At 39.0% G+C, this 24454-nt stretch overlaps 2 protein-coding genes across 8 annotated transcripts in view; one reads left to right on the forward strand and one right to left on the reverse strand.

The window, feature by feature from the left end:
• The window catches only part of SETDB2 (SET domain bifurcated histone lysine methyltransferase 2), a 96705-nt gene extending 92048 nt beyond the window's left edge, over positions 1-4657 (reverse strand). The window contains exons 1-3 of the mRNA XM_073339182.1: positions 4503-4657; positions 2808-3162; positions 1830-1907 (exon numbers count right to left, since the gene is read on the reverse strand). Coding sequence (XP_073195283.1) covers positions 1830-1907; positions 2808-2823 — 94 coding nt within the window. The 5' untranslated portion in view covers positions 2824-3162; positions 4503-4657. The remainder of the gene's footprint in view (positions 1-1829; positions 1908-2807; positions 3163-4502) is intronic.
• The window catches only part of CAB39L (calcium binding protein 39 like), a 105679-nt gene continuing 85809 nt past the window's right edge, over positions 4585-24454 (forward strand). For 3 of the 7 annotated variants that reach the window (XM_073343720.1, XM_073343710.1, XM_073343750.1), the window contains exon 1: positions 4585-5057. The gene's annotated coding sequence lies outside the window, so the exon portion shown is untranslated. Of the gene's footprint in view, positions 5058-16355; positions 16735-24454 lie in introns of those variants that run through there. The other 4 variants (XM_073343768.1, XM_073343778.1, XM_073343760.1 and 1 more) reach the window with 3 other exon arrangements.

A 24454-nucleotide genomic window follows, 5' to 3' on the forward strand; every position in this document is an offset into this window, starting at 1 on the left:
AGTTGACTGGATTGCATCACACAATAGGTATTTTTACCAAGCTTTTATACTTTCTCACATCTCCACAATTTGATAACTGTGCTATCCTAAGAATATACTCAGTATATTTATCAGAAAAAACCCGTAAATATTTTCAGGCAAGTGCAGCTTAACACATTTGTTTGCCAAGTGGTGTTAGTTTTATTAACTTATACTACACCCAGAAGCATACCTCCCTCCTTGGGAATGGTTATAAAAAGCATTTTTTTTTAAAACGGAAAAACCAATTAATAAGAGTCCCTGGCACCACACTCCTCTCTCTTGCAAGGCACATGAGTCCACAGTCTACAGTCGACATGGGGAACCCTTTTTTGGGAACGCCTAGTGCTGCCAATATTTTAACTGGAAAGGTCTCTAATAAAAAGTGTATTCTTCAATGTGTCACAAAATCAGTCAGGACAAGGAAATGTATTATTAGTATTAAGATGCTCCTTCTTTGCCTATGAAAGAATCCAGGAAGAACTACAGTACATCTGTTTTATCACTTAACTAATTTCTAAATAACTTTATCATACTTAGAGAGGAATCTTTAAGTTCTTGTCTCAGACTGCTAATTTGGATGGGTAAATATCCTCAGACATAAAATGGCTATGCATATTATCTTCTTAGAAGTCACAGGATAACATGTTTAGTACTTGCAAGGACATGAATAAATATTTCCACAGCTGGTATAGTTTCCTTAGGCAGGATGGTTTCTGTTTACCAAATATGACAACTGTTGAGTAATGTAAAGGAAGCTGGTTTCTGGAGGGGGAAGGGGAACACAAAGCTCTCTTATGAGTGCGAGATCAGCAACCATATGGATGGCAGCAATGGGCTCACCTTTAATATTAAGAGGCAAAATTTGGAGAGTGCTTTTTTCCATTAAGCTGATTGGATGGGGAGGGCACTTGCCATCTGCCAATACCTTCTCCCTAACCCTTATATTCACAGAGATAGCTAACACAAGGAAGACCAATGTCCATCCTGAAAACACACAAATTGGTCAGGTGGAATCCCACATCAGAGCTCCAACAGCCAACAAATTCTGAGAGACATCCCTGCACTACTAGAAGTGCTTTTATTCCTTGAGGGATTTTTGTTAAAAAATTGGAAAAAAGGTTATTTAAAAAAAAAAGTTATGTTAAATATTAGCAAATTCAATAGCAGATCTCAGCACAGCAAGATTACAACCCTGTACTGTTGCTTCCATGATTTACCTCTTTTCAGCTTTTTCAACAATTGTTGTGGCTGGATGCTAATGATGAACTAGATACCTCAAAGGATTGGCAATGGTACACAGAGCATTTCATCAGTTCCTCAGGGTCAGCAGTTCAAATCCAGCCCAGGGTCAACAGTGAATAAAAATTACTGTTATTACAGTTAGTGCTTTTTCTCTTCAAAGCACTTCACATATTTTACCTATTTTGCTAACATCCCAGGACAATAAGTTTGGTATAATTCTCTAGAAAGAATCATGGCTACTTGATGCCCCTATGTGAAACAAGTTCACATTCTCAATCCAATTCTCAGTGGACAGGTATCCACGTTACTAACGTCACCTCCACATTTGGCACCTTTTTTGGCAGTCCAAGCAGAGGCCAAGGGCCTGAAAGGCCACGGAGATGTAATCACTCTCTTAGCTTGAGAGCTGAGGGAACTTGCACTGCAGATGCCGGTTATATTTACCGTGTCGTGGACATTATTTCAGGCTTCAGGTTGTCATTCCCACCATAATTTCCACAAGCACTACTCATTTATCACCATGTCCCCTCTGCCACCCATAAATGAAAAAAAATAGACGACATCACCTTCACCTCTCTCGCCACTGACATTGCTAAGGGTCTCCACATCCAGGCATTCAGATGTGACAGGCACAGTATAAACAGCTAGATAAAAAGATCAGAGAGAGATTATATGCTGGCAGCCTCTTGCTTCTTACCAAGTTTCTCCAAACTGCTTTCATTCAGCTAGCTTTACCAACAGTAGACATTTGAGAGAGCACTGCCTGAGAATGTACTTACAGGGGAAAGAGAAAACCATCCCACTGTCAAGGCTACAAACGTTAGGATGTGGCCTTAGCAAGCTGCTACTAAAAGCAGCAAGTTGAAATGGAGTCTGTGAGGTTGCATTCATTTTTATACAAGAATCATCTCCTATCAGCCCAAAAGTGACCAAGTGTTGCCAGACCAGCAATACTTTCTTGTAGTATTCAGTGAGGCATGTGCATTTTCTGCTTTCTTTTAGTGTATGATTCTCTTTTTTCTGTTAAAGTTGCCAAATTTATTGCACTGAAAGTAAACTTCTCCAGAAACAGTGGCAGACCTATAGACTTCAGAAAAAACCCTGAATTTTGACCCCAGGAGATGCATGGCAAAGTAAAGATACTCAAGCAGAGTTAACAGGCTATAGGCACACATAAGATGGCACTCTTTCTCCATAGGAAGGATACAGTATTTCTGGCAAGTGCTATTGTGGACACAGAGAGTGCTGAATAATCTAAAGAATACAAGGTGTGTGCTACAAATATAGAGCCAGAAGTGCCAGAGAAAAGTAAATTGCTTCCAGTCCACTATGATATATAAATTCTTTTTAAAAAAATCAGCACAAACTCGAGGGCTTTAGTCAAACTGTGTCACGTTGGAAGCTTTAATCACTCTAATTTAGTTAGGTTGGGGTCTTGTTTTCAAATGAAGGCTGGCCAATCCTACCCAATTTAGTTATAAAAAGACTCCCTCAAAAGATCTGCCTAATGATTACAAATAATGCTTTATTTTTAATAAACTTACCTTTTTCTTCTTCCATTCTTTGAAGTAGTTGAATGCATGTATGTTATGCTTCAAAAAACAATTAAAACATTAACTGCACTAAATCATGGCTAGAATAGAACATTATGAACTTGCTGTCCTAAAACTGCATTCCCCAATTTATTACATTGCTCTTGGGGGAGTGCCAGATTCCATGCTGAATTAGGGGCACAATTAAATTTCCAATGTCAACCAATATTTAAGAAACATGAAACGAATCTTCAGATGCCAGCAACTCTTTATTGTTACAATGTGATCTCTCCAAAATCCTTAGTACTTCTTTTGGTCTCATAAAACCGCTTTTCATTCTCCTTTGCGCCAAGAAAATTCCATTCCTCTGTAAATTAAAGAAAAAAAATGTTTGAAGTAATTTACAGTGAATGTTTTCAAGATCAGGCATTACTTTCCACCACAGATAGATCAGAAATATGAAAGTAATATGAGTAAACTGCTGCTAAATTGAATAGTTTTACAGTATACTTAAAAGCAATATTATCAAAGATCCGCCTACTTCTTCCTTTTGTACAGGCCACCAAAGAAAGAGGAGGATGGAAAAGCAACAACCCTCTCTCTGCATTGCACAGTCTAGTTGCCCAGAAAAGAACCTTGATGAGGTTATGTAATAATATTAATATAATTGATGACATGTTATGTACTCAATTAAAAAATTCAAGTCAGCATTTAAAAAAGTATTAAAAATAGCTTCAGGAACTACATCTGTCCTGGAGTCCTACATATTTCCCCCTACCAGTCACATTTTTAAAAAAGAATGTTCTTCCCTTGCTTGAAAGAGTCAGACTATACAGGGAAAATAGTGAAGCTTGCTTCTTTCCTCTAAATCTTTTAGCTTTAATGATCTAGGAGTTACTTGTAATAACAGTAGATGCAACACAGAGAAATCTGATTTTTTAAACATTGATTGTGTAAGTTTTTATTTCACTGTATAAATTTTTCAAGGGTACACATTTGCAGATGCATTCTTGCCATCAAACCCCAATATCCATCAACATCTAAGGACCCAATCTTGCAACCAATAGTATACATGCTTAACTGCATACAAGTTGACTTAATTGTATGCCTGTGAGAAGTCTCACTGACAGGTGTGTACCACCGATTGGAGGTCCAGGACCTAAATAGGGACACTGACATGTTGAAGTGGTGGGTTACCATTCATCTGTAAGCTTCCAGGGAAAGGTTCTTTAATAAAAACTGCTCCAAAAGATCTGACAGAGAGAGGTTTGTGCAACCTAGGCAATGAAAAAAAAAGGGAGACGAGAACTTCAAGAATTACGGCTAAATGTGATCCCTCCCCTCAACTGCATTTGCCCGTTGGGGGGTAAGGGGGGTTGGCAACAAATTACATTAGGAAAGCCCAGCAGCTGTGAACTGGGGAGACAGGACTGGCAGGGTCCTGCCTTCCAACTCCAGCCAGACATCAGCAGCCCCTGTTTCCCCGGCCAGGCCAGCCCCCGCTGCCTTGCTAACGATACCCAGCACCCCTCCCTTTTCCGTGGGCGGGGACCTCTGAAACGCAGCAGTTGCCGAACCACACAGGCTCGGCAGGGGCCGGGGAGCTATTGCTAGCGAGGGGACCGGCACGGATGGCCACGGCCCCAGCCGCTGCCAGCGGAGCGAATGCAGCAACCCCGCCGCTGGGCACCGTACCCACTACCGTACCTTTGCGGGCGAGGCCGCGCTGACGGAAGCCGCGCGCGCGCGCGCGCGCGCCGGCACTAGCGGGCTCGAGCCGGCCCCGGCGGGAGGAACCTCCCAGGGCAGCAGGGAGACATTAACCCTTCGCTCGCCCAGCAGCTACACAGCCCCTCCTGGGGGCGTGGCCAGGCTCACCCCAGAGCTAGCGGAATTCCTCCGCCTCAGCGTTCGACCCCTTCTTTCCGCTAGGCGCACGTGGCTGCCTGATTAGCGCCACAGCCACCAACCACACCTCGCCAGGCAGGAGGCGAGCTTTGAACCCGGTGTAGTTTCGAAAGCCACGAGCGGATTGGACACAACCAGCTGGATGCGCGTGCGCACAGAAGACAGCGCGCGCGCACGCAACGGGGCGGAGCAAAGTGAGCCAATGGCTACCGGGGAGGGCAGCCGGACGGGTCCAAGCCGGTTCGTGCGCCGTCCTCGCCTTTCATTGGCTGCGACTGACCTCGCGGGTTGCCAAACGGTGGCCAATGAAATCGGGCCATCGGGACTAGAGTCGAAGGAGCGGCGGTGGCGAAGGTAGGCTCGTCCGCCATGTTGGGTGAGGTAAAGGGGTGGAGCTAACTCGGGCGGAGTTTGTTCAGGCGGGTGCTGGGGGCTTTTGTTCTGTGGGTAGATGGGCTAACGGGGGGGCAGGATTTGGGGCCGAGGCGGGTTAACCCTGAGGGGGGCTTTTTGAGGGCGAGGCAGGTTAACCCGGGGGGGATTTGGGGCCGAGGCGGGTTAACCCCGGGCACCGGGGGGGGGTATTCAAGGGGTTTATTTGTTTTCTTTCAAAAATTCGGATTATTCTGTTCTTAGTTCCCATCGGGTGGCATGGCCGCTTTCGAGGGGGAATATGGGTTTCTGCTCTTCCCGCCATGGCTCTAACATACCCCAAGAGGTGGGGACTGCCCTAAGCCTACCACCCCTGTAGTCTGTTTTTATATAGTTGCTGCCTGGGCTCCTTTTTACGCTGAACTCCCATTCACGTGACGTTGGCCTTTCTGTTGTGTTTGATGCTAATTCTGACACACAAAGATTACAGCAAGAGAAGCTTGAGAGTTGTGGTTTTTTTCCTTTTAATCTGTGTCGTGTTTTCAATTACCCTGGCTTCCAGATCTTAAAGTCCAGATTTCTGTTACTGTAGTAAATAGAGTGAAATAACGCTGGCTTTTTGTAGGCTGGAAACAATGGGAGGAGATGCATCTCCTAAAGAGGTGTAGTGGAGAGAGATGGCGTTGCAGTTGGTGGTTACTGAAAAGAACCATTTCCAGGGTTGGCTGCTGAGCCGTGCTTCAGGCTGAGGTGGAATTCAGATTTCTCCCTCACCTTCTTGTTTCATACTTTAGACCAGTTTTATTTTACAGTTGTGTTTTGGTTTATTTTAGTCTTGCAGTCTACAGGGTAAGATTGCAAGCAGTACTTAATGTGTATTATAATTGCAGATGGAATCTAAATTAACTAACCACTCAAGAAAGATCTTGGAGTCCTTGTGGATAGTTCTCTGAAAACATCCACTTGATGTGCAGTGGGAGTCAAAAAAAAAAAAGGGGGGGGGCAAACAGAATGTTCAGAGTCATTAAGAAAGGGACAGATAATAAGACAGAAAATACTATATTGCCTCTACATAAATCCATGGTATGTCCACATCTTGAATACTGCATGCCGATGTGGTCGCCCAATCTCAAAAAAGATATATCGGGATTGGAAAAGGTTCAGAAAAGGGCAACAAAAATTATTAAAGTTACGGAACGGCTTCTGTATGAGGAGAGATTAATAAGTCTGGGACTTTTCAGCTTGGAAAAAAGATAACTAGGGGGATATGATAGAGGTCTATAAAATCATGAGTGGTATAGAGAAAGTAAATAAGAAAGTGTTAGTTACTCCTCGTAACACAACAACTTGGGGTCACCAAATGAAATTAATAGGCAGCAGGTTTAAAACAAACAAAAGGAAGTATTTTTTCACACAGTCAACCTGTAGAACTCCTTGCCAGAGGATGTTGTGAAGACAAAGACTATAACAGGGTTGAAAAAAGAACAAGATAAGTTCATGGAGGATAGGTCCATCAATGGCTATTAGCCAGGATGGTCAGGGATGGTGTCCCTAACCTCTGTTTGCCAGAAGCTGGGAATGGGTGACAGGGGATGGATCACTTGATGATTACCTGTTCTATTCAGTCCATCTGGGGCACCTGGCATTGGCCACTGTCGGAAGACAGGATACTGGGCTAGATGGACCTTTGGTCTGACGCAGTATGGCAGTTCTTATGTTCAGATACGGGGAAGCTTTTCCATGTCTGTGATCACTTGGGGTCAGATACCTAGACATGCTACTTAATGCAAGTAGTCTCATTTGCAGAATTGAACCTCTGAAGGCCTAGAAAGTTTCTTAAATTTAACATAATTAAAAATAAACTAAGGTGTCATCCACTGAGAGATTTATTTGTCTGAATGCCTGTTAACTACTAAATGTAAATAAGCAGCAGGCACTTATAAATATTAGCTGTCAGACATTTACATGAACACAGGAAATGAATTACTTCAGTTCTCATCTCAGGCTGTCACCTGTGACTTCTCTTTAGTACCACTTAACAGTTAGAGATTGCAGTTGTGTGCAAATACGAATTCTTACAATAACTTACTTTATTTTTTTGAATAATCTATTGTTACTATAGATTTTATACCAGCTTTAAAATCTGACATTTAAAAAAAAATCTTTAAAAAAGCATATACGTGCAAAGTTTACAAGATATTTTTTTCAAAAAATATCTATACACTCACAAATAGATTTTTTTTTTTCAGCACCTATATCATACTTTAATGGAACATAACAGTTCATGTGTTGTTTCAGAACCATTTTATATTATAGAGAGAAATCTAACATAAATAATAGCCTGGGTCCTTCCAGTCTTGGGAATATTAAGAGAGTATTAACTTTTTTTGAGCGGGAGGGAGAGAGGGAAATAGCAATTTAATTCATACTCAAGAAAACATGACATCATTCTGTTGAACACCTATCAAAACCAGAATACTCTGGAAGAATTTGATGTCATGTATCTGCCACTTCATATTGTTTAAAATTTATTTATATATTTTGTTTGAAGTTCACTGGTTAGTTCATGAGTAGTGTGGATGGTTTTAAGTAATTGACGTGTACAGGGAGAATTGGGGCTATTAATATTGATGTTATCAGAAGCAGGACTGGGTCAAATATTGTGATGACAAATCTCTAAGTTAAAAACAGTACCTTACATTTAAAAAAAAAACCTCTTTCATCACAGTATAGATTATTTTTCTCTGAGAATATAATGATAGTGAAATGAGACAAAGTATTTCCTTTTAACATAAACCACTGTATATACAAACAAATACAAATTCTAAGGAACAGTTCCTTCCTATGAAACGCATTTGCAGTTGTGTCACTAACTCCACCAAAGTCTAATGTCAAAGGACTATGTTAATGCTAGGTTTTGGGTGTTTATTAAACATGACTTCTTTGTAAAACAGCTTTGGCTTGCATTCTAGAAAGGTCTTCCTAAATTTTATTTATTTTTATAAATTGTATGTGCACTTGGAAGCTAAGTAATCAATCATCACTACCAGGCTTGAGTGTTTTAACAAGGTATAAAACTAACCACATAACTATGTTCGTTGCTTATACTTTTTATATCATGCTGTGCCATAAAAAATCTGCATGCTGGGAATGTGGTTATTTCATGAAAATCCAAGCATTGTGTAAACATTTTCTTATTTTTGATTTTAATTACTTTTGTATTTGTTCTGTATGATGCTACCTAGAATATTTGTTTTGTTATAAGAAAAAAGATTGAGAAATAAATAAAAATTCTCATGTTCCTACGTACCAGCATGGTATTTTCATTGTCTGCTCACCTGATTAGGTTAAGAAGAGTTTGTGTCTGTATGACGGTGTAGTGGCTGTTATATATTTCATGGCTGTAAACAGCAAAATGGGCCAGAGCTTCTCTTCAACAATGCAAAGTTTTCTGAAACGTATTAGGAATCCAAATGTGATTCATCGATTCCAAGGCCAGATGAGACCATTGTTATAGTCTAATCTGACGTCCTGTATAACAGGCCATAGAACTTCCCCAATATAATTCCTAGAGCATATCTTTTAGAAAAATATCAATCTTGATTTTAAAATTGTTAGTGATGGAGAATCCATCTCCATCTTGGGTAAGTTTCAGTGGCTGATTACTCTATCAAAAATTTATGCCTTATTTCCAGTCTGAATTTGTCTGCTTTCTTCAACTTCCAGCTATTGAATTGTGCGATACTTTTCTCTAATAATGGTTTCTTCAATCCAGCAAATACTTGTTCCCCATGTAGGTACTTATAGACTGTAATCAAGTCACTCCTTAACTGTCTTTGTTAAACTAAATAGTTTGATCTCCTTGAGTCTGTCACTATAAGGCATGATTTCTGATATTCCAAATATTCTCGTGTTTCTTCTCTGAACCCTCTGCAATTTATCAACATCTTTGTTGAATTTTGGGCACCAGAATTGGACACAGTATTCCAGCAGCAGTTACACCAGTGCCAAATACAGAAATAAAGGATTGCATTAGCCCTTTTGGCCACAGCATTGTGATGGAAGCTCATCTGTAGTTGATTATCCGCCACAAACTCCAAATTTTTTTCAGAATCATTGCTTCCCAGGGTAGAATCCCTCATCATTTAAGTACGGCCTTCATTCTTAGTTCCTAGTTGTATACGTTTACATGTAGCCATATTAGAACACATTCACTTGCTTCCAGCTTATCAGGCAATCCAGATTGCTTTGTATCAGTGAGCTGCTTGTTCATTATTTACCACTCTCACAATTTTTGTCATCTGCGAACTTTTAGTGGTGATTTTATGTTTTCTTCCAGGTCATGAATAAAAATGTTAAATACTATAGGGCTAAGAACATCCCTGCAGGACCCCATTAGAAACACACGTGTTCAATGATGATTCCCCATTTACAATTATATTTTGAGACCTATCAGACAGCTTTTAATCTGTTTAATGTACAATGTTAATTTTATATATTTCAAGTTTTTAATCAAAAAGTCATATGTTACCAAGTCTAATGCCTTACAGAAGTCTATTGTATCAATATTGTTGCCTTTATCAACCACACTTGTAATCGCATTTGAAAATACAAGTTAGTTTGACACGATCTGTTTTCCGTAAACCTATGTTGATATGCATTAATTCTTTATTAAGTGAGTCCCGTATCAGTGCTCCATTATCTTGTCCAGGATCAGTGTCAGACAGACCTATAATTACCTGGGTCATCCCCATTTACCCTTTTAAAATAGTTTCACAAAATTGGCTTTCTTCTAGTCACTTGAAAATTTCCCAGTATTCTAAGACTTATTGAAAATTCCATCCAATGAGTTTCTCAACCAGCTCTCTTAAAACTCTTAGATGCAAGTTATTTAAACCTGATTTTAAAATGTCTCACTTCAGTAGCTGCTATTTAACATCCTCCTGAAATACGAGTGGAATGGAAGGAGAGTTGTTATATGCTATGACATCATTTTTTCCTAGATACAGAACAGAAATTTCTATTGAACATGTCTTCCTTTTCTGCATTATAATTAATCATTCTACCATTTCCATCTAGTAATGGCAAATATTTATTAGGATGCTTTTTGTTCCTAATATATTTTAAAAACTGCTCCTTGTTATCCTTAACTCTGCAGGCCATAGATTTCTCTCTTGTCTCTCTTTGCTTCCCTTATCAATTTTCTACAATTTCTAGTGTCTGATTTATGTTCATTGCTATCAACTTCCTCCTTCCATTTGGCATATTTTATTTTTTATAGCTGCCTTCAGTTTCTCTCTAAATCAGGTCAGATTTTTAACAAATATGGCTTTCTTCCTCAATTCTACAATTGGGCATTTTGGGCTTCCAGTTAAAAGTTCTTCAACAAGTCCCAATTAACATCCACATTTTTCTGATGATCACTTCATGTAAGGGGAGTTAATGGAGTTTTCATACAACAATGAGTACAGTGTTCCATTTGCTCATCAGTGCCTGAGCCAGCCACCCTGAGCTTGTTCCATCTGCCAAAACTGTCTGGTCTGCTTTGTCTAACACAGTAACCCTGATTTGGTTAATTTGTTGTGGAGTATAAATATACTGCATGAGTAGTCACATTGATTCAGACACGTGGGAGTTGATTACAAAAAGCAACACTAACTGGTTACCTCACTAGGTAAATCAGCATTACTGGATGTAACATCTGATAATCACAGTCAGCACGAGCCCCAAAAGAGGGAATAGGGAGGTGAATAGGCTAGTAGGAGTGGCAACAGCAACAACTTCATTAAAAAGACTTAATTATGTTAAAAGTCATCTTAAAGTTGTCACTGAGAAAACTGCCAGTTTATGGAGGACTTTGAACCAACTTCTACTCTTACAGCAGTGTAAAAGCTGGATTATGCCTATCTAATTGAGAACAGACTAGTTCTTGGTATTTTAAAAATGAGGATGGGATACAGGAATTATACACAGCTGTGACACTGCAGTATTCTGTGCCAGGTACATTGTAAGGCATAACGCCCTAGAGCTTTTGTCAGCAAGACAATGGAAGTAAATGGTTGAAGACGCATGACTGGGTTGGTAATAAGATTTGGCTCTCATTTTGAAATGGAGGGCAAAAACTTTTCTAAAAAAAGAAATGAAGATTAGAGCAGAGGAGGAGGAAATGTGGGAATATATAGGAACTTCTGTCTTACATAGTACCAAGATAAGTACGTGCTACATCAGCATTTTTACTTCAGATCATAAACAAATTTTCTTTTAAAATTTGTGATTAATGCTTATGATAGATGTTGGACAGACATCCCAGGGCAAGTCTACGCTCAAGTGTTACATCGGCGCCACTGTAGCACGTGTGGTGAAGATGCACTACGCCAATGGGAGAGTGTGTCTAGCTAACATAGCGCCGGCATAGACAGCACTTAGGTCAATGTAACTTAAGTCGCTCATGGGTGTGTCTTTTTCACATCCCTGAGCAATGTAAGTTCTATCGGTTTAAGTGGTAATGTAGACTAGCCCCCAGTAAACTGAATTCCTCTATTGACAGAACTAAGCTAGCAGCAAAGCAAGCTTCCTAGCAGTGGGACCACCAATGTCCCACCACCCTTACAGGGAGGAACCAATTCTAGAGTAGAATGAACTATCCTTGCACCTGTACATTCTTTAGCACCTCTGCTGAGAGTGCTGAGGAAAGGGCTGGTTGTGGTGATGGATTTTCTTATTCAAGCATCTGTTCACTGAAACCTAGGCTGAATTCTTCTATTCTTTTCTGTAGTAGAAATGTAAAAAAAAATCATATGTTAAGGAGTCTGCAAAGTCCATTCTTATAGTACTGACTGAGTAGACACCCCTAGGCTCTCAAGGGCAACTCTATTATTTTGTTTAGATTTTGGACGTTCATTTTGCTAGTTGTTTAATACAAGAAAGGGGGAGGGGAAGACTAATTTAGACTCCTAATACTTCTGCGAAGATACTCTTAGACTATAAAATGCTACTGTATACCGATAACCTCAGAATGTGTGTGTTCTCTGTAAATACTTGTCAAACAGCTTGCCTTTCTTTTTTGAGAAGTGGAGTCTCTGATAATTGTGGGATTTCAAGATTCTTAGAAGAACTTTAAAGCAAAAAAACCTAAACCTTTTTATCCAAAGGAAAAGAACAATTTGTGTCACTGTGTAAACAACAAACTTCTCTCATGTGGAGGACCTAGATATCTGTTAATTGCCAACTATCTTGGATGCCAAATGTGCTGGAACTCTGTTAACCCTCCAGTAGCCAAAATATCTTTCTAGCTGTGAAATTTTGCAATTGATGATACGGGGTTTTCACACACATGCTTTCCTTGCAGATTCCCTTTTTAGTCCTCTTTCTGTCATAAAGCCTAAGTAACCCTTCATCCACCATTGTTTCTAAATTGTATAATCCCAAGGTGAAAGGACGATCACATTAGGTTGTCTAGGACTGAGTCAGGAGACCCGAGGTAAGATACTGAGTGACTGGAACTGAAGAGCGCATGTCTGGAAATTATCCATTGAGAGACAGCAATTAAGCAGCAGAGTGTGTATGAGAAGAACTAAGGGCTGCAGATGTAGGTCCGTTCATATGTGAGAAGTCCGACTGGTTTTCCAGAAGGGTTCTGGTCACTTGCATTGATTTCAGGTAAAACTGACATAAAAGATCAAAGACCTTTACCTGTTTTACAAAAAAAGATACATATGTTACTTAATATGTCTAATTACAAAGTGTGCTAAAAATTTTAGCAGAATTTAAATTAGTCTAAATGTGATTGGGTAGGATTGGGTGGTGCTAATCTGAGATGACAGATTTATGGTTCTCTGGCTTAAATCAGTATTATTTGGATATCTTTTGTCTGCTGTGCAGATGGATTATCAACCTTACAATCAAGCAACTGAACTCCAGTAAGATGTTTGAGCAACAATTTGTGATATAAACTTTAATACATTTTCCATTCAGAGCTTACATTTCTGGGGGAGCACATGAGAAACAAATCTTATAAGAAACATCAAACAAGCCAGGAAAAAGTTTCTTGAACAAGAAGGCTTTAATATTGCTTTGAAGTATAGAAGAATTTCTTCTTCTAGTCATCAGCTGTCCTATGAGGTTTGAGTGAGCCTTCTTTTGTACTTAACATCTATAGATAATGAATTCATAGAAACCCTCCTATCCTGAACATAGTAGCGAGCCTAAAGCATTAAGCCTGGTGTGAGACGTGAAGCCTAACCCAAAGGCTGTAAACCAAATACAGGCCATGTATTAAAGCAAATGCCTGTGTGTTCAGTGTCCAGCACGTAAACTTGGCATGGGTACCACTAGCATTAATAAAACACAGTGAATATGTAAACACATTCCAGCAGGCTAGCACAAGTACATCCTAACCTAGCACAAAATAAAATAATTTAACAAAAATAATAAATGTCTGTACTGATGTTTTAGACCAAACAAGTGGTAAATAAAAATGTTTTATCTAAAACATCAAAAAAGGTTCAAAAACGCAATAAGCGTCATAAAACAAGTAAGGTAGTACATAAATTATTTACCCCAAATTGTTTGTCTGTCTATAAATGTTAAAATACCTCGCCGTAACCCTCTGTCTGTCCTAGAGGGCAGGAAAAAGTCCCATTGCTGACTAAGCTGCTCCATTGTAATTGGCGTTCATGTACCTGTAACCATTGAACTGGGGCACTAGCCCTGTGTTTCGTCAACAGTAAACCTGGCTGAGCTCCTTCACCACCAAGTTGAGTCTGTGGTCTTTCCAGGTGGTTCTATCAAGGTCTGCTAACCTAGCTACTGCACAGAGCTGAAACAGTACACAAAAAGAACACACACACACACCCCTTCAACTGACAACACAGCAAGATTTCTTTCAGAAGTCCCAAAGAAACCAAATAAATGATGTGGCTCTAATTGAAATGACTGACAACAAATTAAAGTAGTGATACTATAAATATGTTAGCTTTAAGGAATTTAAGTAGTAGTACAATTCTTGATACTATTTTCAGTTGTACTGTACAAAAATTAATTTCAAAAGCCCTATGTGATATTAAACAATAGACCTGGTAGATTCTGGCAAAACAGCTTCTAACACATTTGGCAAAAAGCTAAGTTTAATGTTAAATATGTTGCAAGTCATTTACTTTTGAGTTGTTCTTACTGGCTTTTCCCTAAATTAGACTCTACAAGAAAGCTTTTATTTCGTATCAATTTAATAATTTTTTTTCAACTTTCTTGAAGAGATGGTTTCAATGACTTTTAAACTCATTTTAAAAAAATTACATTTTCTGATTTGCTTCTCAACTCCCAACCTTTGCAGATCTTTTTTTTTCTTTCTGCTATCGAAGTCCCACTTCTTGTAAGAACTGTTTTCATAGCTCCTGTCTGAAAGTTGTATTTTTGTAGTTTTCTGACAGTAATTCTTGCTATAGTGCTATTCTGTAGTAATGGTAAGAATGTAGAAGTTTGCAGATGCAAGAAAATTGTTGTTATAATTAAGTATGAATCAATAGTGGTCGATGATCTGGAAGTTTTTCTGGTACTAGGAAAACAGTATGCTCTCTAGCTGTCTCAGAAGCAGAACTTAATAAATATATAGGTATACGTAGAGAAAATTCATCCAACACGTGGTTCTGGATACGCTGGTAACTGGAATAAATTTTTAGACTTTTTTCAGGGTTTTGATTGAAAAATGATATTTCAGATAAATTTGTCTCTTGGTCTTCCAGTTTCTAGAGATAACGAATTAGAATGAGGAAAAGTAGTGGATGAGTAGGAGTGTTACATTAAGGGATAAGACATTGCATTTCTCAAACTACAGCTAAGACACAATGCTTCCTAACTGGAATTTGGAGTGTCAAGGTTGGTGTGTGAAATACCCTTCTTGATAGACATCATCAAAGACAAATTTTGAAGACCCTGACACCCCCCCCCCCCCCCACGCACACAGTTGCTATTGTACTAAACTGGCATATGTGGAGAAAGAGGTTCACTCCATCATTAGGGTTGCCAGAGGTCCAGTTTTCGATTGGAACACCCGGTTGAAAAGGGACCGTGGTGGTTCTGGTTGGCGGGAGCCCGGGTCTAAGGCAGGCTCCCTACCTGCCCTGGTTCCACGCAGCTCCTGGAAGTGGCTGCCCGGTCCCTGCAGCCCCTAGGCACACGGGCAGCCAGCGAGGCTCAGTGCACGGCCCCCACTTGAGTGATGGCTCTGTAGGTCCCATTAGCCAGAAACTGCGACTAATGGGAGTTGCAGGGGCAGTGCCTGCCGCTTCTTGGGAGCCACAGTAAGCGCCGCTGGGACCCCAAACCCCATCCAACTCCCTGCCACGTCCTGGAGTCCCCTCCTGCACCCAAACTCCCTCCTGGAGCCTGCACCAGCCTGGAGTCCCCTCCCACAGCCCAAACCCATCATTCTTGGCCCCACCCCAGAGCCCGCACCTCCAGCCGGAGCTCTTACCCCCTCTCGTACTTCAAACACCTGCCCCAGCCGGGTGAAAGTGAGTGAGGGTGGGGGAGGGAGAATGGAGCGAGGAGGGGCGAGGCCTTGGTGAAGGGGTGGGGTAGGACTGTTCAGTTTTGTGCGATTAGAAAGTTGGCAACCCTATCCATCATGCAACATTTAAAAACAATTCAGTACCCTTAGTGTGGAGGCTCTAAGTCTTTTTAACAGATTAAAAAAATTTTTTTTACACTTTTAAGTTCAAGATTATTGAAGACAGAAAGATTACGGATGGAGAGTTCACTATTTTTTCAGCAGGTCCAGTATCCGTAATGACATGTAACATGCTATTTTCTAGCCCCTACTTCTGAATTGTTCTTATTATCTTTTGGCAGTAAGCATAGCTGTACTGCTTTGATCTGCTGCCACACACCTAATCATCACATACTTTCCTTTTCTATAGTTCTGGTGTCAAAGTCAAGCTTCTGTTGCCATTCTCTTCAAGTAAGAAAAAGCAAGATGGTAGCCAACAATTTCAGTCATTAACTGGGTGATTATTATTGTTTTGGGGTGCAGGGGAGGCCCTCTGGGATATCTGGTGTTTTGTAGTGGTAACTAAGCACTAAATTGTATTTAGTGCGTGATGGTTGTGGTCATGTATAAAGATTATTTTGATGTTCAAATAACGAATGGTAGATGTGCACTTCATATATTGTGTAATAGCTTTCTCTGGTCAGTGTCAACTTTCTAGCAAATGAGTTAAGTAAGATTCAGGTCTGTGAATGGAAATCTATCACACAAATGGTGTGTTTAAATTATATGATCTCTGTCCCCCTCCCTCCCAGCCATTAAAAATAGGTCATGACTCTAAAAGCAATTGCTGATGTGGCAATCTGTGACCAACTGAGAGACTTGCACTCTTCTAGGACAAATTAACTCACACAGCCCAGGGTAAAATGTGTGAGAGAAGATAATGGATTTTGGTCAAAGGGATTAGGCTACAGAATGATTTCCTAGAAGTCGGACTAACCCAGAATGAGATCACTTTTAGGGCATGCTCTTTGAAAAGCTTTCCTTCTAAAACTAGAATGATTGGTGATGGAGAGAAGAGATGATTAATAGAACCTCCTTTACCAGGGCAGGGAGAAGAGCAGAAAACTCTATGAAGTCCTTTGGGAATATCTGTGGGCAGATCTAATTTACCTGGTAAGCAGTTAAACACTATGAGGTTATATGAAGAGTCTCTTAGATGGTGATAGATTCTCTCATTTTTACTTATTCTATTGCCCCTTATTGGGGTTGGTTGTCCTCTAAGATAAATAGGGCTGGTTATGGTACCCTCCAGAGCCCATTGGAAAAGATTTAATGAGCGTGATGTGGTGTTTCCTTCTTCTGGTGGCCAAAAGCATGAAGAACTGAATAAATCCTTAACTTCTGCACAACACATTGTCATATTACCACTAGACTTTTGGTGGAACTCATCCGTGCCTGATGTTTTTTAAAGGAATAAATGACTGCATAAAACAGCATGAAGCTGAATACTACCAAAAGCTTCTTAAGGAAAACAAAATAATTCCATTCTGATTAAGAAGGGACTTGAAAGTAGCCATCAATATATGGAAATGAATATACATCAGAAGCTTTAAAAAAAAAAAAAGCATACAATTGATAAGGAAGGATAAAGGTACCAATGAAATTTTAGTTTCAGTAGGAGTAAGGCCAATAACGAATTTTAAAATCTCAAGAACAAAAGAAACCCTACCGATAGCATAGATTCATTACTAGATGAAGACACTAAAATTGTCAATGATGCACTAAAGGCAGAGTGTTTTATTAAATATTTCCATCAAAGAATTAAGGGATGGAAATATAACCTGTCATTCAACGTGATTTCATAGACTATAGGTCTCATCAGATGAATTTGATTGTCTTTGAGATCACAAGTTTGGTTAATAAAGCGAACTGTGATGTAACATACTTAGACTACTGTAAAGGTTCTGACTTAGTAGTGTAGGGCATTGTGATTAAAAAATAAAAACTAATTAAATGAATGAAAAACTTGCTGATAGTTCTGAAAATATAATTGTCAATGGAGAACCATCAATGAGTGGATTCTGCAGAGATTGGTTCTTAGCCCAATAATGTTGTCACTGGATGTGTAAACTGCAATATCTAGTAGAAGCAGGGAGGGTTACTGTCTTTGTTTAAAATGTTGGTGAGACTACTACTGGAACACGGTGTCTTGTTTTGGTGGACATGCTTGAAAAATTGAAGCGGTTTCTGATTTGAGATCTGGAAAATGCATCTGGCAATGAGAGATTTAAGGAAGTTGATATATTTAGCTTCTTGAAGAGATGACTGAGGTGACTTGATCATGATCTAGAAATATCTAGACAAGGAAGATGTCTGATATTTTAGGGCTGTCCAATTTAGCTGGCAAAGGCATAGTAAGATCCAATGTCTGGAAATTGAAGCTAGAAAAATTCAAACCGGAAGTAAGGCACAAATGTCTAATAGTGAGGGTAATAAACTATTCCAACAGTTAATCAAGGGATAATGTAGCTTCTTCATCACATGAAGTCTTTTAAGTCTGGATTGGATGTCTTTTTAAAAGAGGTGCTCTAGTTCAAGTTGTTGGGCTTGATGCATGAATTTTTGGCTGAATTGCTTGTGATCTGCATGAGTGAGACTAGAGAATTATAATTTTTTTCTGGCCTTCTATTAATTAATTATACTAATGGTAATTTTTTCTGTGTAGGAAAAACTTAATCATTGGTTTTGAACCTACCTATTTATTTTACCTCTATTTTCAGATAAGATATGGCCGAACACTGATATTTCATTCAAATTATGCATAGGTGCCCTATGGGTCAAGTTATGCCATTGTTCCTTTCAGGGTGGAATTGATTTAAATCACTAGTCAGGAAGACTTGATTTAATCATGGATTTCTACGTAAAAGTGCGTTCTTGTTGGTTGTTATAACCTTAATACATCACAATTCAGAGATAGATGTAAGTTTCAGTTTTAGATGGTACACCCTATACGTTTTTAAAGTGATTTATTTTGAAAACTTTTCAGAGTAGTTTTACAGCTATTTCAGAAAATGAATGATTGGTTATTTCATTTACCAAAGATTTATGAAATCATTGGAAGGTGAACGATCTCCAATTCAACAGGTTAATCATTAATATTTGGAGAATTTTCTTGCCATGCTGTCTTAGGAGGAGAACATCACCAGACAGACATTTAAATTTTTATTTAACTAAAACAACAACGTTGCGTATTCTGGATTTTTGTTCTTCAACAGCAAACATATACCATTTTAACAAAACAAGCATATGAATTTTTGAATTTAAACATTCAAGTTTTTTAAAATCAGGTTTGTTTTTGTTAAAATTGTTTAACAAAAAACCCTATTTTAAATATTTCATTTATGTCAGCCAGGTCAACATGAGAAACTTAAAATATTGGCTTCTGCAGCTAGCTCAGTTATCTTCACCTTCATTTTCCTGTTTGTTCATAATTTGGAAAAGGAAAAACAAGCTTTCCTGCTTTTTCAAGTCCCAAACGATTTCTCAATTTGGAATGAATTAGTCCAAAGGAAGAAAATATTCTTTCTACACCGGCAGAAGAAGGTACTGCTGCTAAAAGTGAGATTATCACTTCAACAGCCTCTGAATCCAAGTGCCTAAGTGACTTTCAAGAAATATATGTTTGCTGATGATGTTTTAAAGAATGGTTCTCCCTTAGCTCTGAAGTTTATTATGGTAGGCATTATGGAGGGATGATTGCTGGATGTCCATGTCATAGCTAACTCCTCTTCTTCAGCAGTTAAGGTTTGACCCTGGTACCAAGTATTGAGAATATCTGCAAGAAAATGAGCTGCAGATAGTGCTTGTCCCATTTTTTTTTATGCTTGTAATTTAACTGTCTTATATTTCTCAGTTCCTTCCAAGTTTCAACACCATCAGCAATAAAATAGCTATTTCCCTGCATTTTGTTCAAGGCTACAGAAATAGGCTTCAGGGTACTCAGCATGTGTTCAACATTTCTCTTAAGCCCAATGTTGAGAACTTGGCTGTGACAATTTTTTTCACAATTTTGTTGACAAACTGTCATCAGATTAGGCCAGTTCTTGATATAGTGCTCAAAACAGTCTACTACCGAGTTCCATCGCCCGTCTTGTGGGAGAGTTAGGTTGGTTCCTCCCACTTTTTCAGAGCAGCTGCTGCAAGGTGGTTGTTTTGGAAGTATTTTGCAGTTTCAACAAAGTTAGCCTTTATTTCTGGAATACTGAAGTATATGGCTAGGAGGTGCATCAAATGAGCACTGCAACCGTATGTTGTTAGCTTGGGACTCTCTTCTAAATTTCTTCTAATCTTGGATAGGTCTGCAGCATTGTCTGTGACCAAGCTGCGTGCTAGACATTTGAATTTTTCAGTTTCTTTTTTATAGCCCTTACTGCTGCTACTTGTAAGCATTCCGCTGTGTGTGGATTTCCTGATGTATCAAATGTTTCTGTAAGGAAGACATTCCCTTCTTCTGTTGTCACACAAGCACATACAACAGGATCATTGTGGATATTGCTCCACCCATCAAGACTCAGGTTAACAATTTCACCCTCTAGACCTTTTGCACGCTGCTCAATTTCTTTCATACACTTTATCCAGCAATTTGCCTGCGACATCTGCTCCGTTGGGTGGACTGTATCCTGGTCTTAATGACTGAACCGTGTTAATTAAGTATGGATTCTCAATCATATGGAAAGGAGAGTTTTTTGCATAAACAAACTGGGCAATTTTTTCATCAATTACCTCTTTTTGTAATCTGGTGGGTCTCATCACAAACTTATCTATGGTTGTTTCTGGATGACGGAGATTTTTTTCTTTTTGCTATAGGTGCTATACTGTGACTATGTGACATGCATGATGTGACTGAAACACTATAATTGGCAGATAACTCTGAAACTATAGAAGATGATGATGATCTTGAAGGTGGATAGTCTTCAGAATCCTGTATATTGAGTATCGATTCTCCTAAACAAAATAAGTCAGTGCAGTTATTTAATTATTATTACCATACTGCACATTTAGTATTACTCATTGCATTCACTGACACTCAGTACTACTTTAAAGGTGAAATTGTAAAAGGAAGATCTGCCTATTTCAGCTATTTATTTTTTATCACAACTGCATCTAAAATGATTTTTCTCAAACATGAGAATTCAAGAATAGTCCAGAAGGAAGGCAGCCAGTCCTTAAGGAAAAGGTATGAAATAAAAAAGTTTACCAACCTGAAGATCCTGCATGTCAGACATGTTCCTTTCATCATCTTTGTCAAGGTTCCTTCCCCACTCTGAACTCTAAGGTACAGATGTGGGGACCTGCATGAAAGACCCCCCCCAAGCTTATTCTTACCAGCTTAGGTTAAAAACTTCCCCAAGGTACAAACTTTGCATTGTCCTTGAACCCTATGTTGCCACCACCAAGCGCGGTAAACAAAGAACAGGGAAAGAGCCCGCTTGGAGACGTCTTCCCCCACAAAATACCCCCCCCCCCAAGCCCTACAACCCCTTTCCTGGAGAAGAGTTGATAAAAATCCTTACCAAATTTGTAAAGGTGAACACAGACCCAAACCCTTGAATCTTAAGAACAATGAAAAACCAATCAGGTTCTTAAAAGAAGAAGTTTAATTAAAGAAAAGATAAAAGAATCACCTCTGTAAAATCAGGATGGTAAGTACCTTACAAGGTAATCAGATTCAAAACATTAGAGGAAACCTTAAGTTACAAAAAGACACAAAAACAGGAATATACATTACATTCAGCGTATTTTACCAGCCATTAAACAAAAGGAAATCTAATGCATTTCTAGCTAGGCTACTTACTAATTTAACAGAGTTTCTGAGACTGCATTCCTGATCTGTTCCCAGCAAAAGCATCACACAGACAGACAGACCCTTTGTTCTCTCTTTCCCCCAGCTTTGAAAGTATCTTGTCTCCTCATTGGTCATTTTGGTCAGGTGCCAGCGAGGTTATCTTAGCTTCTTAACCCGTTACTTGTTCTCATACTGTAGAATTAGAATTTATAATTGCTATTCCATGATGAGATATCTTTGAGCTATAATGTATCTTAATTAAAACTATCTTTAGATAGGTTTTTTCCTCAAAAAGCATTTTATCAAAAAAAATCCCATTTTAAATATCTGATTTTTTTTTTTTTTTTAAATCCACCCTGGTTCCTTTCTGCATCCCTGTCTTTCTGTTTTGTTTTGGTAAGTTACAAGGAGTGGTGTCTGGCAGTAGTCTTGCTCGCATGTTGTCATCTAGCCAGATTCTGCCAGCTTCCAAACTACTGTTCTTCTGTCAGAAGTTGTGTTGCCTATGTTTGTGATATCACATCTACAAAAATGTTTTGATTATAATTACCAGGACACACACACACACAACACCAATTGACACCAGGGAGGGGACTGGATGTTTTGGAGGCTTGATGATGGAATACAAATCTTTTTGCCTTAAGGTCCCAAATTCAATCTGAATTAATTTAGTAGCGATTTCCAGTAGTTTTTAGTAGTAGAGATTTACTAGTTGTTTCCATCTGATGGCTGTTCAGTGGCCTATGTGAAATGGATTGATGATCTTAGTCTAGCTCCTAATGCCAAATGTCCACATCAATAAAAACACTGTGTAAGTGGTGGGACTGTAAGCAGAGAGGTGAATCTTCTGAAATGATCCTCTCATAACAAGACCGAGGCACACAGGTAAGCTTGTATTGCCACTACCTGTACTGTAAATAAGTCACTGTACTCTGTGACTAAATCAAGAATTATGTAGTCTCTTATGAAAGTAAATCCAAATATACAAAAGTGGGGGTTAATGTTTATTAGCAGAGCTCTTGCACTGTGCTCCACACAACAGATTATGCACCATGCTCACTTCCAGCAGAAATGGAGGTGTAAGATTACAATGTAATGGCTTGCCATTCCTTCTGGCATTTCTAATTAATTGTCTATAAGAACCACGATCCATGCTGGGAAGTTGCTGGTAAAATGATTCGACATCACCGTTGAAAAGCACTGGTAGGTACCATGCTGCTTTCTCATCAGTCCATTCATTCGTAGAGAGCAATAGCTTAAAGTCTGTCAAGTTCTTACAGAATTCCAGTCTCATCTGCATGACCAGTAAATTCCTTCTCAGGCAAAAGTGCTTTTACTACCTTTAAGCTGCTGCCACCCATTGTAATACTCTTGTAGAATCATGGGATTTGTTGGGACACTGCAAGTACCAACTCCAGCACACACAGTCAGGACTGAACTTCCTGCTAACCCCCCTTCCCCAAGTCAGATCCAACAATGTAACATATCAGATGAGAACAACTTAGCACTGAAATAAACTTACAATATCATCTGTTGGTCAAGGTCCTATCTTCACTAATCATTACAATAAGATCATGTTCCTGGGGAAATTGACACTACTTGCAAGTTTTGAGGTTCTTTGAACACTATACAGATTACAGAGCTTAATTTAGTCCTTTGTGATCACAAGACTCTAGTGAGTAAAGAACAGGGCTCAGAATCAGCAGATATAGGTTCTGTTTTGTCACAGGTTTTCTGTTTGACTTTCAGCAAGTAAGTTTAAAACAATGCTTTAAAAAATGGCCACTGTTTTTAGGTGGGCAACTTGAGATACTAGGGCTTCATTTTTACGGATACTGAAGTACCTGTATTTCCTGTTGTCATCTGACAATCAGGCCTTTGTGGGAGGGAGGGTGTGTGTGTGTGTTGCTCTCTCTGGCTCAGTTTCCTTGTAAAATGGGTGTAATAATATTTATCACACAGGAGTTTTGGGAGACTTAATTTTGTTCTGTTTGTAAAATATCTTGATGATGTGATGGAAGGCACAATAGAAACACAAAGTATTATTCTCTGTGAAAGTCTGATTCTTTTTTTTTTTTAAAGCATTGTGTAAAGACTCTTAAAATGGAAACTACTCAGAGAGAATATTGCATTTGGGGCTCAAAACAGTCATAACTGGGTGAAAACAAATATTCATATACTTCTGGTGATATAATTTTTGGCTTCAAGAATTCTCAGGAGTATGTGGGTCCTATTCAATTATGCTTTGTTGCAGTTCCGTCTTCTATATGGTTTTTCAAGAATAATAAAATATTATACTTTTCAAATATTAGATGAAAGGAGAAATAGTCACCTGTAGTAGCCCAAAGCACTTTACTGTTGTGTCTGATATTAATAAAAGAATCATCAATGTTTTGCTGAAACTAGGGACAAACAGGTTTCAGAGTAACAGCCGTGTTAGTCTGTATTCTCAAAAAGAAAAGGAGTACTTGTGGCACCTTAGAGACTAACCAATTTATTTGAGCATAAGCTTTCGTGAGCTACATCGAGCTTCATCGATGAAGTGAGCTGTAGCTCACGAAAGCTTATGCTCAAATAAATTGGTTAGTCTCTAAGGTGCCACAAGTACTCCTTTTCTTTTTAGGGACAAACAACTAATCTTGAAGAAACCAGACACCGTTTACATTCTTTGCTTGTTTCCAAATATGGGATATTGGAGAACAATGGCACTATGCACTGTATAGTCGTCATTGTTAATACTGTTACCTAGGATTATCTTTCAGCACACTGGGCAATGCGTTTCTCTTTATATTTTTTTTTTCATTGTTGAAATACAGTCAGATGGCATCTGTCAAGATAGCTTACATTTTAGATCTTCAACAGAGCCCCTTTTAAACTGCTCTTTTCACTTTTTGGCCTCCCTCTTCACATATTCTTCTAAATTTCTTTTTGGATGTTCTGAGTAGTATGGTAAGATATTTTTAGGAAACTAGTGTGAAACTAGGTTTGAAGAATGGATTTGGGTCAGGTGCAGTTTGAACAGGTTGGGATGCTGAAATGTAAAAATAT

The sequence above is a fragment of the Lepidochelys kempii genome, chromosome 1, assembly GCF_965140265.1.
Source record: "Lepidochelys kempii isolate rLepKem1 chromosome 1, rLepKem1.hap2, whole genome shotgun sequence".
Taxonomy (NCBI): Eukaryota; Metazoa; Chordata; order Testudines; family Cheloniidae; genus Lepidochelys; species Lepidochelys kempii.